At 40.9% G+C, this 15,956-nt stretch overlaps 1 protein-coding gene across 27 annotated transcripts in view; it reads left to right on the top strand.

The window, feature by feature from the left end:
* Positions 1 to 15,956, top strand: part of TCF12 (transcription factor 12) — a 137,777-nt gene that overhangs the window by 104,232 nt on the left and 17,589 nt on the right. For 12 of the 27 annotated variants that reach the window (XM_083712599.1, XM_083712616.1, XM_083712604.1 and 9 more), the window contains 6 exons: positions 826 to 973; positions 3,669 to 3,733; positions 6,179 to 6,257; positions 9,657 to 9,730; positions 11,655 to 11,726; positions 12,938 to 13,144. In XM_083712599.1, coding sequence (XP_083568725.1) covers positions 826 to 973; positions 3,669 to 3,733; positions 6,179 to 6,257; positions 9,657 to 9,730; positions 11,655 to 11,726; positions 12,938 to 13,144 — 645 coding nt within the window. The remainder of the gene's footprint in view (positions 1 to 825; positions 974 to 3,668; positions 3,734 to 6,178; positions 6,258 to 9,656; positions 9,731 to 11,654; positions 11,727 to 12,937; positions 13,145 to 15,956) is intronic. The other 15 variants (XM_083712605.1, XM_083712596.1, XM_083712594.1 and 12 more) reach the window with 3 other exon arrangements.

The raw sequence follows: 15,956 nt of genomic DNA, 5'->3' as shown, positions 1-15,956 counted from the left end.
TGTGACTATCCAATAAGTTATCTTGAGGTTCTAATAGAACAGGAAACATCACTTTGGGTCTTATAGGAAATTATAGTTTCGCAAATCATGAATGAGATTGCATAAGCCCTAGGTTTGTGCCCTACCCTCCTTGACAGGAAGAGGAGGAGATTGGAAGCTTTTGCTTACAGTTTTAATATAACCTCAGCTTCCTCTTATATCAAGGTGGTTTGTTAGAGCATGCCAGGCTCAAGCCATAGTTTTGGATCCTGGCTGTTTCTATACCACATTTCCCAAAATTAAGGCATAAGCTTCAGTCACCCTCATGTAGCCATTTCACTCCTCATTTTGTGTGAGTAGTAAAACAACCCAGAAAGCTGCAATTCACCATATTCTCCCATTATGCCCTGGCTGGGAACTGTGGTTAATGGCTTTCAAACAAGTTGGGAGACAGAAGCCAACTTTAAACCATAAGATTTTTATAATCTGAATGCAAGCAGTGAGGAGCTGGGGTTAATTTACAGCCAGAATGGAAGCTTCTAGACTTCACCTCATAGCTTAGGAAGGGGTGGGGACACATAACCATAAGGCTCATTCACTTAGCAGGAAGCATTGTGTCTGAATTGTCTCTCAATCCATCTGTGGCTGTTAGCCCTAATAGCTAAGGATAGAATCTTGATATTCATGACACATTTCTAGCCACTCCTGAGATGGATAAACTTTGGTCTGTTGTAGATATACAGTTCTGACATTCTTAACTTGCATGTTCTGGTTTACTTTTTATTTTGTTAATACTAACTAAGGCACATATTTCAGTTGTGATCCCTGTTTTCTGCTTTTTCCTAGAGCTATCCCCCACATTCAGTCTCACCATCGGATATAAACGCCAGCCTTCCTCCAATGTCCAGCTTCCACCGGGGCAGTACCAGCAGTTCGTCGTATGTTGCCTCACACACTCCACCTGTCAATGGATCAGATAACAACAACATATTGGGTGAGATTTTTTTAATCCCTAAAGCATCATGGGAAGATTATGGCTAATCTAGAAATCTGTATGTCCATGCTGATGCTGTTTAATGGTCCATGTGGAATGTAAAAGTGAATGTGTCATTTCACAAGATTTTGTTGCATCGTTTGGGGTTACAACATTGTCAGTGCTGACTGCTGGAATTTTGCCTGAAGAGATGGCTCCAGGGCAGGATGGGTGGGTGGGTATATTTGGTAGTGTGGAGTACTTTCTAGTGCTGGGCGAATTATTATACAAAGTGAGAACTGGGCTTCCAATTCATTACTTTGTTTTTCACTGAGAGAGCCCAGCCAGAATTTATCCCCTCTGCCCCACTAATGGATTCATTCAAGAATCTAGTGTATAATTCTTAAAGGTGAGGAAACTCTGACAGTATTGTTTAATTGATGTGGGCATTATTTCTAAAGTACAGACAACTGCACATTTAAGCGGGGGTTACGTTCCAGCACACTGCACGTTTAAGTGAAATGACATATATTTGAAACACCATCGAAAAAGCCTGCAAAGTCCTCATTCCACCCCTTTTTGTTAGGTTTTTGTGATGTTTTGGTGTCACTTCCTGGTTTGGCGTGATGCAAGTGTGCACAATTGCCCACATATCAGACACTCCTAAAACGGTGGCTGCCTGTACCCAATTTGGAGGATTTTTTTTTGTAATGTCAGATTGTAGACCAACTTGGTGAATACACTTGTTTTATTACAGAACTTCTGTGAGAAATGCATTAAAATGTTTATTTGTTATATTTGTATCTCACCTTTTTACCAAATGGTGCTGAAGGCAGCTTGAGTAGATTTAATGAAGGAGTTAGAGACCTCTTTGGGCTGTATTGCAGGTCTCATTGTTGAACTCACAAGCAGTGTGTTGGTTGCTAGATAATCTGGTGGTGGGAGATTCTGAGATTCCCAAACAGTAATTTATACACATACATTCCCCAAAGGTGATTTACACAAAGGGTTTCTTTGTCAGCAACATTCTTTACAGCTTCATTCTGAAATGCTGTGTAGTTCTCAGCTATTAACAGTCTGGTGTTGAACAACAACTGCAGTGGAGGTTAAATTACTCTTCTTCTCCTTTGGCAATCCCTCGTAGCTGAGTAAGACTGTCTTCCATGAATACAGTCTTGACAGTGAGTCCGTAAGTGACTGTGGAGGCCAATTCTGGATCCACACGTCCTTCCACAGTGGGGATATGGGTTTCTGGGGGGGAGTTGATCACGGCGAGGGTTTGCCAAACATGCCTTCCTCTTAGCTCATTTCTCCTTTTCACCCTAAGTTTGTGCTTCTTCAAAGTCCATGACACCTTTAGTAAAGGCTGTTCTCCAATTGGAGTGCTTACAGGCCAGTGTGGCTTGCCAATCAGAAGGTCGGCAGTTTGAATCCCTGCGATGGGGTGAGCTCCCGTTGTTCGGTCCTTCCCACCTAGCAGTTCGAAAGCACGTCAAAGTGCAAGTAGATAAATAGGCACCGCTCCGACAGGAAGGTAAACGGTGTTTCCGTGCACTGCTCTGGTTTGCCAGAAGTGGTTTAGTCATGCTGGCCACATGACCTGGAAGCTGTCTGTGGACAAATGCCGGCTCCCTTGGCCTATTGAGCAAGATGAGTGCCGCAACCCCAGAGTCATCTGCGACTGGACCTAACGGTCAGGGGTACCTTTACATTTTTATTACATTTTTAGATTTGCCCTGAGAGCATCTTTAAACCTCTTTTGTTGACCACCGGCATTATGCTTTCCATTCTTAAATTGGGAGTAGAGTAGTTGGAAGACAATAATTAGGTATCTGAACAACATGACCAGTCCAATGAAGTTGATGTTGAAGAATCATTGCTTCAACACTGGCAATCTTTGCTTCTTCCAGTACACTGACATTAATTCGCCTGTCTTTCCAAGTGATGTTACTCAGATGGTATTATGTCTACAGTTCCAATCTCCTGCAAATTTTAATCTGATTGAGCATGCAGTGCTATTGGACAGTGTTCACTACACAGTCCTAGCACTACATACAAGTATAAAGCATGAAAAGGTATATTGTCTACAAGGCTGCATTTGGGAAGAAAATGTTGCAAAGACTGGCTCCTAATAATTGGAAAAATGTAGCTTTCTACCTGTCTAAAGGATTGAGTATATTCCAGATATGAAGACTGCACCACTGGAGAAATTTCTCTTCTCAGTAGAATCTGGATGGTGGAGGCCACCTGATCCCCCATAACAGTGACTATAATACCCAGGTTGAACTGACCTGGCTCTGGGTTATAGGCTAACTATTTAAGAGTCCTGGGGATGGCCATATGTCCTATCCTCTTCATGGTTTTTCACTTGCTGGCACAGTCTGGTGGCTTTTATAACTATTCTAAAGTTTGTCAATCCTATTGGGGTTTTGTGTATAGGTAAGGAAAGCTCCCCATACCTTCTCTTGGTATTTACAGCCTAAACCTACCTAACACAACTAAGATGAGGTATGTTCCCAAATATTAAGACTCCCGCACCCCTGTACCACTGAGAAGAGCAAATCACCAGTGAATCCAATTTTCCCTTAATGATCTTCCCCATATTTTTGCTTTTTAAATCATAGTAATCCTTTTGAAAGAGCATATGTATTAAATAGCAGCAGACCACAATTATCTTCTGCATTAAATCAACATTCACATTGTGTTTTCTTTACAGTCAACAGAGGCAATGCTGCCGGAAGCTCACAGACTGGGGATGCTCTTGGAAAAGCCTTGGCATCTGTAAGCAATACTATCTGAAGCACTTGCTGGAATAATTTAAGCTGCATGCAAGTTCTTGTCCTTTTATTTATATCAGGCATATGCGTTGAATATTAGACTGCCGCCATCTCTGTTGTCCTTCCTCTTCCAGCAAGCATTTGAAGTGGATATCTTTCTTATTCTGCATTTGTATTGAAATTGTTTAAATTTGTTTTCTTGTTTTATCTCCTGTTGTTTGCTGTCCTGGGTTCCAGTTAGCTATTCTGACAGAGCCCATTTTTGCTTGGGTTGGTCAGAATTTGATCCCTGCCCAGCTACTAGTTTGGCTAACAAGGCCCTCTGGGGGGGGGGGGAATGGGAGAGGGTAGGCCAAGTTCCTAACCCAAACCCCCAATGTAACCTTAGCTTGTATGGATAGGCAGTTGGACAGAGGACAGGAGGTGGCAGGGGTGTAGATTTATTGTGTTTGGATGAAAGAAGAAGTATATGTAACTGAAGGGTGGACTTCAGTTGCCATGGTAACTTAGGTCTCTCATCCTGTGCTGTTCTTGGTAGGTCATTCCATAAACCATTTCTGTCATAGCTGATGGTGATGCATTCCATCTCCTCCAACAGTTCATGCTAAAGTCTGCACACTTGGAATTCTGGTATTTCTCCACCTGCTCCCACTGACCCAAACAGTGTCATGCAAGCTATACTTCAGGAAGTAGATAGTAATATAAAGGGATCACGGTGTGTTTGTTCTTGAGTTTTCTTTTTAACCTGGGTCATAGCACTATGAACTGTTGCTGAAGTAGTTAAATCTTCTTGAAATTGTGAACCTGCTTCTTTTTACTAGCTTTTGAATATTGTTAGTAGCAACGAAAAGAGTGTCTAATTGTAAAATTCGGGTGGTGTGCATCATTTGAAAAACAAAAGCCTTTCATGTGTGAATCATCAGAAGATACAACATTCTTCCTCAGTTTAAGTATTAAAGACCATACAGACCACTATGTGATTAAACATGTAAGGCCAGATAATACGTTTGCAAAGGTTCTTTTATTTTAGGTTTAAGCCTGGATAATTGTGGTCTTAATCTCAGAGTAGGCAAGAAAGAGAATTGTACATGAAAGTATTTACACAAAGTTCCCAAAGCCCAACGGATTATACATTGGTTTGGATAATGAACCAGTGTAGATAGAAAGCAAAGAAAATCTGGGTATTTGTGCCATTTGTAATGTGTTTCCCTGAACATTTGCCAAACAATAACCTTTTTAAGATTGTGCCCATGGAGGGTTATATGGCAGGAGAAACATCTGGTTTATTTCAGTGCTTAATGCCAAATCAAAACACTTGGTCTTTAATTTAAAGGAGATCAAAGTGGAGAGCTGTTTAACTTCGTTGATTATATCAAATCTCTTTGTCAGAACCTGTGTTTTGATTCCTACCTCCAAACCAGGGGGGAACAGCCTTTGTGCCGCTTAGATAGCTAAATGGCCAGTAGTCCTTGAACAAAGGAGGAGAAAATGTTTGGAAGTTGACTTTTCCAAGTAATTCCTGAATGGCTTTTGTTGCTTGAGGCCCAGTGACATTAGCATGACAAAGCTTAACTGAAATGTACTCTGAAGTGTTTTAAAACAGTGTGCTAACAGCTCCAAGGCTTGGTGCTGCAGGCTCTCAGTTGTTTAGGCTTTGTATGGAGGGCTTTTCATTTGGCCAGGCATATTGGCATCCCACTGGTTAGAATGGACCATGACTAATCAAAAGAGGGCCCTTATTTGTTGCAAGAAAATGTGTTAGAGGCAGAATGCCCCCGAAAATTCCTCCTCATTGGTCATCAGCCGCAAAAGTAGCAGCCCTCAGTTGCATAAGAAATATTGGTCTCTTTTAACTGTGGGCTTTTAAAAATACACATTTTCTTTCTTCTATTTTTTAAAGCATCATGTCTTATCCGATTGTGGTTATATTAGGCTTTGTTCTGCCTTCCCAAGTTTCTTAGATGCCTATTAGAAAGACTATAAAGTGAGTATTATGCATCTGAAACTTACAGGGCACTATGCACTAAGACAGAGATATGAACCGAGATATGAAAGCTAGGAGCTAAATGGCACCTTAAACCTAGTTTATGGGCGCAACAATGGAATGTTTATGTGCGCTTTTTTAATAACAAGAATACAATGCTGAAAATGAATGAACTGCAGCTAAAATATTATGTTCATTTTTCCATGGCCTGGTCCTTTGCAAAATGCGCCATGAACAATGGGAGTTTTGAACACTGGCACTAGAAAATTCTGACTCTGTCTCAGTAAATGAGAGCTATGGTGCAACTTAACAACTCTGGTTATTCACTTCATTAATACATGCTTTCTAACCATTTTATTTCCTTCAAAAATGTTCAAACAGAAACTGTGACCTTGTATGTACTGACAGTTTGCTAATGTATAATAATTAGTTCAAATTACTGCATTTGTGCCTTTTCTCCTTTAGATTTATTCGCCTGACCACACTAGCAGTAGTTTCCCTTCAAATCCTTCAACACCTGTTGGATCACCATCACCTCTCACAGGTAAGGCCCCTCTCACAGCTAGGCCTGGGTGATATATCGCTCAGGACCAGTATGAGGAGCAGACTGCAATGTCAGCTTCACTCAGCTATATCGCTGGTGAAACCACCGCCGCTCCTGAGTCCCTCTGCTGGCAATGCCCACTGGAGGAAGCCAAGACTCTTGACTCCTCACGCTGAGTGTAACCGCCATACCACTCTGCCCTCATACAGTGTGATACAGCTTGTTCCTCCCTCTGCATCTTTAAACTGCTCAGCTGAGGAATGTGAAGCTGTCCTTGCCTGAGCTGAACAGATTTACGGAGCCCACATCTGCATGGGCTGGCGACTGGGTGGGGGCTCCGTGAAACTACTCAGCTGAGGGTAGCGTGGCTGCCGCTCCCCTCAGCTGAGCGGTTCAAGGAGCCCCCAGCCCAGCACTGGATCATGTGCAAGCAGGGGGAACACTGAGATTGGCTCAGCTGGTGATCGGGAGCCCTCCTACACACCAGTTGAGCCATGCAAACAAGCTGCTTTGTCCCAGCTGCAGTTTCACCCGGCACCTTATGGGCAGGGACCAATGCAGCCTTTTTTTCAACATCACGGTCTATCTCCAGACTACGATGTTTGGCTGGTGATATACTGCGATGTTGAAAAGCTGATATCGCCCAGCCCTGCTCACAGTTTTTAATTAATGTCTTCCTGATTAGATTACCCATTTTACTCTTTATTGTATTCTGCATATCCTTCTTAAGGATGGGTATATGTTTATTTCTTAAGAGAAATTTGGATGTTGCAGTCTGGTTTCACTGAGTTACACAGTCTGCCAAATTTCCGACAGGCTGTCAGCTAATTTGGTTTCTGTGCTGATATCACAGCCATAGAACGCAGGCCTGATAAGGAGAGCCCAGAGATCTGCCATGCTCAGCCAGACTGTAAGGGGCCCAGTCATAACTTACCACCATGGGGCCATTGCAACAACCTTGCATTTTAGGGTTCTGGTTTCACCCTAGACAGTTTTACTTGATAGATTCTATGCTGATGGAGCTTTTTGTTTGTATGATTTGTTCTTTCACAGTTTTCCTAATCTTAAGTAAATGAAGCAAAATCAAGATATAACTGTCATAAGGGCCGTTTTTGATAATAGAAACACCTACATTTTAAGCACCTTGGGGCTACAGTGCTAAACACACTTAGTTGAGGGTAAACATCATTTAATACAATGGGATTTACTTTTGAGTAAGCATACATAGTTAGCTACTTTTTAGTTCATTGGCTGCTTAAAATTGCTGTATAATGAATTAACTTACAAAAATCGAAAATTATCTTCAACTTAGTCCTACTCAGAGTAGACTCATTGAAATTACAGTGGTGCCCCGCAAGATGAACACCTCGCAAGACGAAAAACCCGCTAGACGAAAGGGTTTTCCGTTTTGGAGGCGCTTCGCAAAACGAATTTCCCTATGGGGTTGCTTCGCAAGACGAAAAAAATCTTGCATCCCCCCGCGGGTTTTTTCCGCTTTTTACGCCCTTTTCTTAAGCCGCTAAGCCGCTTATCAGCTGTTTCGCTGATAAGCCGCTTAACAGCTGATCGCTGGAAGCCGCTTGACAGCTGTAGCGCTAATCCGCTAAGCTGTCAATGGGCTTGCTTCGCAAGACGAAAAAACCGCTAGACGAAGAGAATCGCGGAACGAATTCTTTTCGTCTAGCGAGGCACCACTGTAACCTAATTTAGTCATGTTCGGTAGGTCTACCCTGAGTAGGACTAACACTTAGTACTGTTGAATTTAGAGGTATTTCAGGAAAACCTTGCATAAACAACACAAGATGGTGAGATTGCTTTTAATAATGCTGCACAAACCTTGAGTTTCCTTTTGAAAAAGTGTTTCTGTGAAATGTGTTTGTGTGTGTTTAATTTCTACCTCTTGCTGCTGTGTTCTGGAAAGGGAAGAGAGAATGCTGTGGGTGTTACATTATTGTGCCTTTAAAAAAAAATACTCTAAAGGAGTTTTGTGAATTGCTTGTAAGAACGGGTTGAGTGTTGTCTAGTGTGGAGAGGTACTCTCGGCAGCTGCATCATTCTTAGCGGATACTATTGCTTCCATTGATACTAGGACCTCAGCTGCCAAGTAAATGTTGAACAGCTGTTCAACACACAGAGAATACTTATGAAAGCCCAATTTACTTAAATTTGTTATTTAACAAGGAATTAGAACTAATGGCAGGATGATGTAACTCTTAAAGTATATAGTTCATACAATTTATACAAAAAACTTTATAGCAATCTCTGTATTGCATTTGCTGCTTGGTGAAATGTCCACACAAAATAGCTGATGTCTGTTATGCTGAAGCCTAACAATAATCCTGATCTATTATAGGTGTGGAGTGTAATAGATTGCTTTACTCTTCTTATATTGCCTATCTTTCCCCCCAAATGGTGTTATGGATATAAAAATGAGGCAGTAATTAAACAAGTTGGACAGAGGATTCTTGTTGAGAAGTTTTCCAGGGTCTGGGTAGAAAATGTTTTTGTTTCATTTATTCAGAAGGATTCATTCGCTGAGTCTTGAGGATTCTGTAGCATCCTCCTTAACTCTGCTTCCAGCCACCACTAAGAAAGAGGGTTCAAGGGGGAGTCTTTTGACAAGGCTAATTTCTACATAGGATTCCTGTTTTCGGCAGAGTCATAACTTTTCTGATGTAATATGTTGGCATTGAGTGCTGCATTCATTTAAAATAATTCATGCTATTTAAAGGAACTCATGATTTTATGCCAATCTGATCTTATTCCATGTTAGGCTCTCAGGAGGTTATTTTATCTGCCTCAATTTAGGGTCATAGCAAAGAGTATCCAGCATTTGGGAAACATCACTAGATGCTCAGTTGCTAACTGCCCTAGAATATTCATTGCTTCCCCATCCGCTTTTATTATTTTATTGTAAACTGCCTAAGATTTCCCCCCCTCCCTCTCGATGGGCAGCATCCATTGTTTTCTAAATAAGGAAATAACATTTGTGTTGGTGCATATTTGTCTCTCTTGGGAAACTACCATACTATCTAGGAAACTCCCAGCATCTGTGATAGAATTCTAGGACATAGGAAGCTGCGTCATACAGAATTAGACCACTAGGCCATCTAGCACTCAGTATTGTGTACTCAAACCAGCAACAGCTTTCCATGATTTCAGGAAGGAGCATTTCCAAGCTCTACCTGGAGATCCCATTGGGGATTGAACCTGGGACCTTGTACCAGCACAGCATGTGCTCTGCCACTGAACTACAGTCCTTCCCAAAGCTCAAGTTTTAGAAGCTAAGAAGTCTTGTGTTACAAATGATGTGGAACTTCACTTTACTACAGTAAATTGCCTTTTTTGTTTCCTGTTTCTCCTGCCTGCATCAGAATTTCTTCTGGTTGATTTTGACAGGTGCCAGTCAGTGGTCAAGGACTGGAGGACAAGCCCCTTCCTCTCCAAACTATGAAAATTCTCTGCACTCTTTGGTAAGAATTATTTAAAGCTAGTTATGACTTCATTGTCAAAAGATAACACTTTAATTTTAATAAATTCTACAGTCCTTAAAGGAAGCAGTACTACAGCATTACGAATTGATTTTTTGCTAACAAAAGTGGCTGTCTTTAAATGAACAATACCAAACATGCAGGGTGGGTCTTTGGCCATCTGTTTGCTAGGCATCAAGCTTCTGTATTAAAGACAGCTTATGTGATAGTCTTGTTAGAAATTATGCTACCTTTTTGTAACCCCTCAGCAAATTCATGCAAGAAAAAAGGTGTGCAAATACTTCACACTTAAAAAAAAAATCTTGCATTTTTTGTTTTTGTCTTCAATGTTTGACTATGAAACTGTCATAACAATGGAACTAGTGGTGCAGCAGCAGTAAAACTGCTAGCACATTTGCAAAGCTAAGCAGGGTCTGGTATGGTTTCAAATTGGATGGGGAATTGTGTGTTGAGATTCCTGCATTGCAGGGGATTAGACTAGATGATGACCCTTGGAGTTCCTTCCAATTCTACTATTCTGTGTTTCTAGGAAAAGTATTAAAATATGTCTTGTTCATCTTGCTACAAAAAAGTATGATAACTCTTTATTTAGGAAATAAAAGCTTGATAATTTGATATGGAAATTGGTATAGAGATGATGGATTCTAACTTTCCTTCGCTGTTGCTGTGACTTCCATTGCTGATATTTCTTTAACACCTGCCGTATCTACAGAGCACTTATCTCAACAAGAATAATATAGAGTTGGACATGGATAATCAAAGTGATTAGGTGACGAGAACAACTTTCATATGAGAAAAAGTTGCATTTAGAATTTTTTGGTTTAGAAAAGAAGGCAAATGCCATGGTAAACGAAAAAGTAAAGAAAGTGGCTTTTGAGGTTTTTCTCCCTCCCTCTTGAAACTAGAATCCAGGGTCATCCAATAAAGCTGAATAGTAGAATATGCAAACAGGAAGCACAAGTTTGCACAACACAGTGTTAAACTATGGAATTTGCTACCACACAATGTGGTAATGGCCTTCAACTTGAATGGCTTTAAAAGGGACTAGACATATTAATGGAGGATAAAACTATTGGTGGCTACAAGTCATGATGGCACATTTTATCTCCAAGATCAGAGGCAGCATACTTCTGAATACTAGTTGGGGAATAACATCAGAAGAAGTTTATTGCTCCCTTGCCTGCCTGTGAGATTCCCATAGGCCTCTGTTTAGCTCTGTGAGAAACAGATTGCTAGAATGAGTAGGGCTTTTTCCCTCATCTATTCTTCTGTGTTGTGCGCTACATAGAAATGGCACATAGCCTTTGGTCGGGATTCTGAGGACATTCACTTGCAGGCAGCCAATAATCAAGTATAGCTGGAAGTAAAGTGGTACCTCAGGTTAAGAACTTAATTCGTTCTGGAGGTCTGTTCTTAACCTGGAACTGTTCTTAACCTGAGGTACCACTTTAGCTAATGGAGCCTCCCACTGCCGCCACACGATTTCTGTTCTCATCCTGAAGCAAAGTTCTTAACCCGAGGTACTATTTCTGGGTTAGTGGAGTCTGTAACCTGAAGCGTCTGTAACCCGAGGTACCACTGTACAATGTTAGGACATGGGGTGGGGGGGTGGAACGAAGACCTACAATGATAAAAAATAATAACATTTTTTCATGCAACTAACAAATAAGAGTATTCTGTTACTGCCATACAATTTACTAATAAATGTAAGCAGTATGTGGAAATTAGGTTTCCAATGTTACTACAGTATTCAGTATTTTATCTTCTCATTTCTCAGTATAATTTAAATCTTTGTTGAATTAACTTAACTAACCACTGAGGCCATCACACATACTAGCTGTTGATCTCACCTCTTTAAAATTACTTAACCTGTGCTTTGCTTCTTGTTCTGTCTTGACTTTGCCAGAAAAATCGAGTTGAGCAACAACTTCACGAGCATTTGCAAGATGCTATGTCATTCTTAAAGGATGTCTGTGAGGTACTATTTCTCTTTAGATGGTGCCTTTTTATTTTTCCAGTTAACACTACTTACAGATTCTTTCCTAAAATAGCAGTAAATACCATATAGTATAGTATGGTAACCTTTGGCAACCAGCAGCCCTCAGATATTTTGGACTAGAAGTCCTATCAGTCCTAGCCATCTTGGGGAATTGGTGCTCCAAAACATGTGGAGGGTGCTAGTTTGGTGAAAGCTGTAGATAACACATTTCCTTCAACCATTTTGTTATGTCACTTTGTAGAGAGTTTCCAAGGTTAAGCTGATTTTTGTCTACTCTGTTTAAATAAACAATAAACCTTAGTTAAGGACAGTAAAATGCCATAGTCAGTGCAGTGGCTAGAGTGTTGTTTTTCGATACAGAAAATCTAGATTCAAAATCCCCACACTGCCACAAAATTCACTTAGCCTAATGCAAGTTACTATTTCAGCCTCACCTACTTTACAGGATGGTAGTTTTGAAATACTGTTCTGAGCTGTTTGGGAAAGTGATGAATTGAAATAAGAAATACAAACTTCCTTTTTTAAAAAAAAAAAGGGGGGGGGGAGAGAAATCCAAATTTCCTTTTGGAATGTAAATTGTATTTGGATTGAGCTCAGACTAATTTCTAAAATGTTTGCTTTATCATAGCTATCAAATGAGGTGGGGTTTAGGGCTAAAGGACTGTGAGTTGTCTTAAGGACGGTTTTTGATCTTTGTGGCTTAGTTGGGAGGGAGTTTGTAGGGTGGATTGGATTTGTACCTGGGTCTTCAGTATTTTATCTACTCCACCAGTCATTTGCTGACTAAAAGGCCAACATTTGACTGAAAAGGCCAACATTTCATTTCAGCAAAATTATGCAGCAATTTTATTTGTAAATCCAAATTGGGATTTTGACATTTTTGCTGGTTTTTCTTTCTTCAAGTTGCATCCTAAAATATCAAACAGCATGAATCTTACAAATAACCAAATGTTGAAAAACATCCTTTTCCTTTTTTTAGACAGAAGTAATTCCACATCCTCTCCAATCAGCTACCCGCCCCCACTACCCACCTATTTGTTTATAGTGCTGCTTAGCTGCGTTTGAAATCCTTTTGATACTGCATTTCACTTGCCTTTCATGTCTTCCATTGTAGAAAGCATGACAGTATATAATGGATTTAGCAGATGTGTACAATAAATGACCTTTGTGCTCCTTCTAAATCCTAACAGCAGTCCCGGATGGAGGATCGCTTGGACAGACTCGATGATGCCATCAATGTGCTGAGGAGCCATGCGGTGGGGCCTTCAACGAGCCTGCCGAGCGCCCATGGAGAGATACATAGTTTACTGGGATCTTCCCACAATGGGCCAGTTAGTAGTTTGAACTCAAATTATGGAGCTTCCAGCCTTGTAACCACCAGTCGGCAAGCCTCAATAGTAAGTAGCTATTTAATCTACTGAATGCGTTAAACTGACTGACTCCTGATTTAATTTTTAGTAGAACTGAAGCTTGAAGATTTGATGTTATGCATCAGTAACATCTGTCAGAAACCAAACTAGTGATAGTGATTGTGGAAGAAGAAATGGCAGCCTGATGCATCTGCTGGTAGTTCCCATTTGGAAGGAATGTAGAGGGTGGGGAAGGGAGGGCAGAAAGAGGGGAAGAGCTAAAGTGGTTCGCCTGGTGAACGCTCCGTAAAATCCTGCTGCTTTGACCGATACAGAAACCGGAGACTTTTACTAATAGTACTTGAGCTTATACATATGATTTTTCCAGATGTTTAATAATTGGCAGGCCATGTTCTGCTTGAAGTAGCAAACATGGAGATTGAACTGGGAAAGCAGTCAAGGGGGATGGAATTGGTCTCAAGTGTTCTGGGTTGGAAAAATGGTTATAAAATGCAACCAACTTCTAGTAACAGATGCTGGCAAACAAGCCTGGAAAGAAGCTGCTGGTATGTGAAACCAAGTTGTGCCCAAACTCAGAATGTGAATGTTATGACTTTGAGCACAGCTGTAGTTTATGTAACAATGGGAAAGCAAAGTCCTTAGACTAATCTTCTCCCTCATCCCCAGAAGAGAGAAATATCTCACTGTCATTAATACATGTATGAATCATTCTACATAAATGGATTTAAGACGGCCATGAATCAGAGTCAGAGACGCTGAAATCATTGTGTAAGAAAATGATATCGCAGATTTGCTTCTGTTCATTTTTCCCCTCAAACAGTTTAGGTTGGCTTGTTTACAGCCTGGTTTTCAAAGCTGCTGGCTATTCTGAGAATGTTTCCTTTTAAACAGGTTCACAGCTGGGTATTTCTTAATGAAGGCAGAATTTCACCTCCCATCAAAGTAGTTGGTGAAGGGGTACAATATAGAAAACAGAATGACTTTCACTTCCATTTTTATTAATACTGTTAAGCATCCAGGAGACTAGCTGGTTTCCTGTTAAACCCCCGCCCCCCAAAAGTGGCATGTTTGGCTTCAGGCATTCATAGAATTGCATGATAGACATTATCAGCAGGCTAAGTTTATGATTCTAGAGTTGGAAATTTATGATTCTAGAGTTGGAAGGGTCCCTGAGGATCATCTAGTCCAACCCCCTGTGATGCAGAAATCTCAACTAAAGCATCTATGGCAGATGGCCATCCAGCCTTTTGTTTAAAAACCTCCATGGAAAGAGAGTCCACTGTTGGAACAGCTCTTACTATCAGAAACATACACATCACCACTGGTTTCCTTAGATGCCTCCCACTATTCTTTCTTGTTGGAATTGTCTGCATTTGGGCCTTCACTATTTCAACTTGAAGAAGCTCTCATCTATTTTGGACTCTCTTTTCTGACCGTGGGATCTCATCAAGTAGTTCCTTAAGCTTTTGAAATTGTCCTTCTTGAAGACCAGAGTGCGTCCAACTACACTCAGCTTTCTCTTGCCTCTGTATCACGAAACCCAGGAGGACATGATCACTTCCTCTCAAGTTTCCCAGTACAGTGGTACCTTGGTTTACAAACTTAATCTGTTCTGGAAGTCCGTTCTTAAACCAAAACGGTTCTTAAACTGAGGTGTGCTTTTCCTAATGAGGCCTCCTGCCGCTGGTGCCCTCCCACCATTTGGATTCCGTTCTTAGACCGAGGTAGAGTTCTCAAACCGGGACACTATTTCCGGTTTTGCAGAGTTTGTTAACCGAATCGTTCTTAAACTGGACTGTTCTTAAACCGAGGTACCACTGTACTTCCATTACGTTGAATAGTTCCTCCCTATTGGTGAGGACCAGGTCCAAGACAGATGATTCCTTTGTTGCTTCTTCCACCTTCTGGGAAATGAAATTGATAGCAAGGCAATGGAGGAATTTGTCAGTCCTTACATTCTTGGCAGTGTTTGAGTTCCAACAATATCTGAGAAGTTGAAGTCTCCCATGACCACTGTATTTCTCCTTTTGGAATGTTTGGTAATCTGCTCTAGAAAGGCATCATCCAAGACTTGAGTCTGGCTTGGCGGTCTATAGCAGACACCCACAGTAAGGTCACTGTTGTTTCTCTCTCCTACAGTTTTTACCCATATTCTCACAATCTGCTTTCCATGCTCTGGGTCATGGATCTATTCACAAGTGTACACATCCTGTACATATAATGCCATTCCTCTCTCCTTCCTGTATGATTGCCTTGAAACTAGAATGCCTTTGTTATTCATGCATTTTGGTGCAGAGAGAAGCTATAATGAAGAAGGAAATAAAGTGTGTGGGGGGGGCAAACCAAACACTTCACACTGGAAAAGTAGGTAAAATGGGGGACTTGGTTTTGAGTTTATGAAACTCACTGACCAGGCTTATATGGGAAGTAAAAGACTGTTCTTAATCTTATGCAAGGCTCTGGGTATATTCTCGCCTTCCACTTTGCCCCTCTCTGCATATATCCTAAGAGTTTGTTTCTTCTGGTACCCCTAACTGGATTCTTTTTTGTTTCTATTGGTCCATGTGGTCCTGGCCATTTGTAGAAAGGATATTGAGATTTTCTGGAACTCAGCCAGCTGTGTATCCATTCATTGCAGATGTGCTCTGGTGGAACAAGCTAACCACTGAAATACAGAAGAAGAGAGAGAAGCTGCATTTGTTGTGGTCAGCAAAGAGCAAAATGTCAAACTCTTATATTCTTGTGGATATCAGGCTTCTTACCCTTGACAATTAAATTTTAATACTCTTCTAACTTGATCTTCTTGGACTGCTACCAAAGTCCTAATTCGGATTATTTT

This window comes from Podarcis gaigeae (assembly GCF_964106915.1).
Source record: "Podarcis gaigeae genome assembly, chromosome: 14".
NCBI lineage: Eukaryota > Metazoa > Chordata > Lepidosauria > Squamata > Lacertidae > Podarcis > Podarcis gaigeae.
The sequence above is the reverse complement of the archived record's forward strand: the minus strand, read 5'-3'. Positions and strand labels throughout refer to the sequence as shown.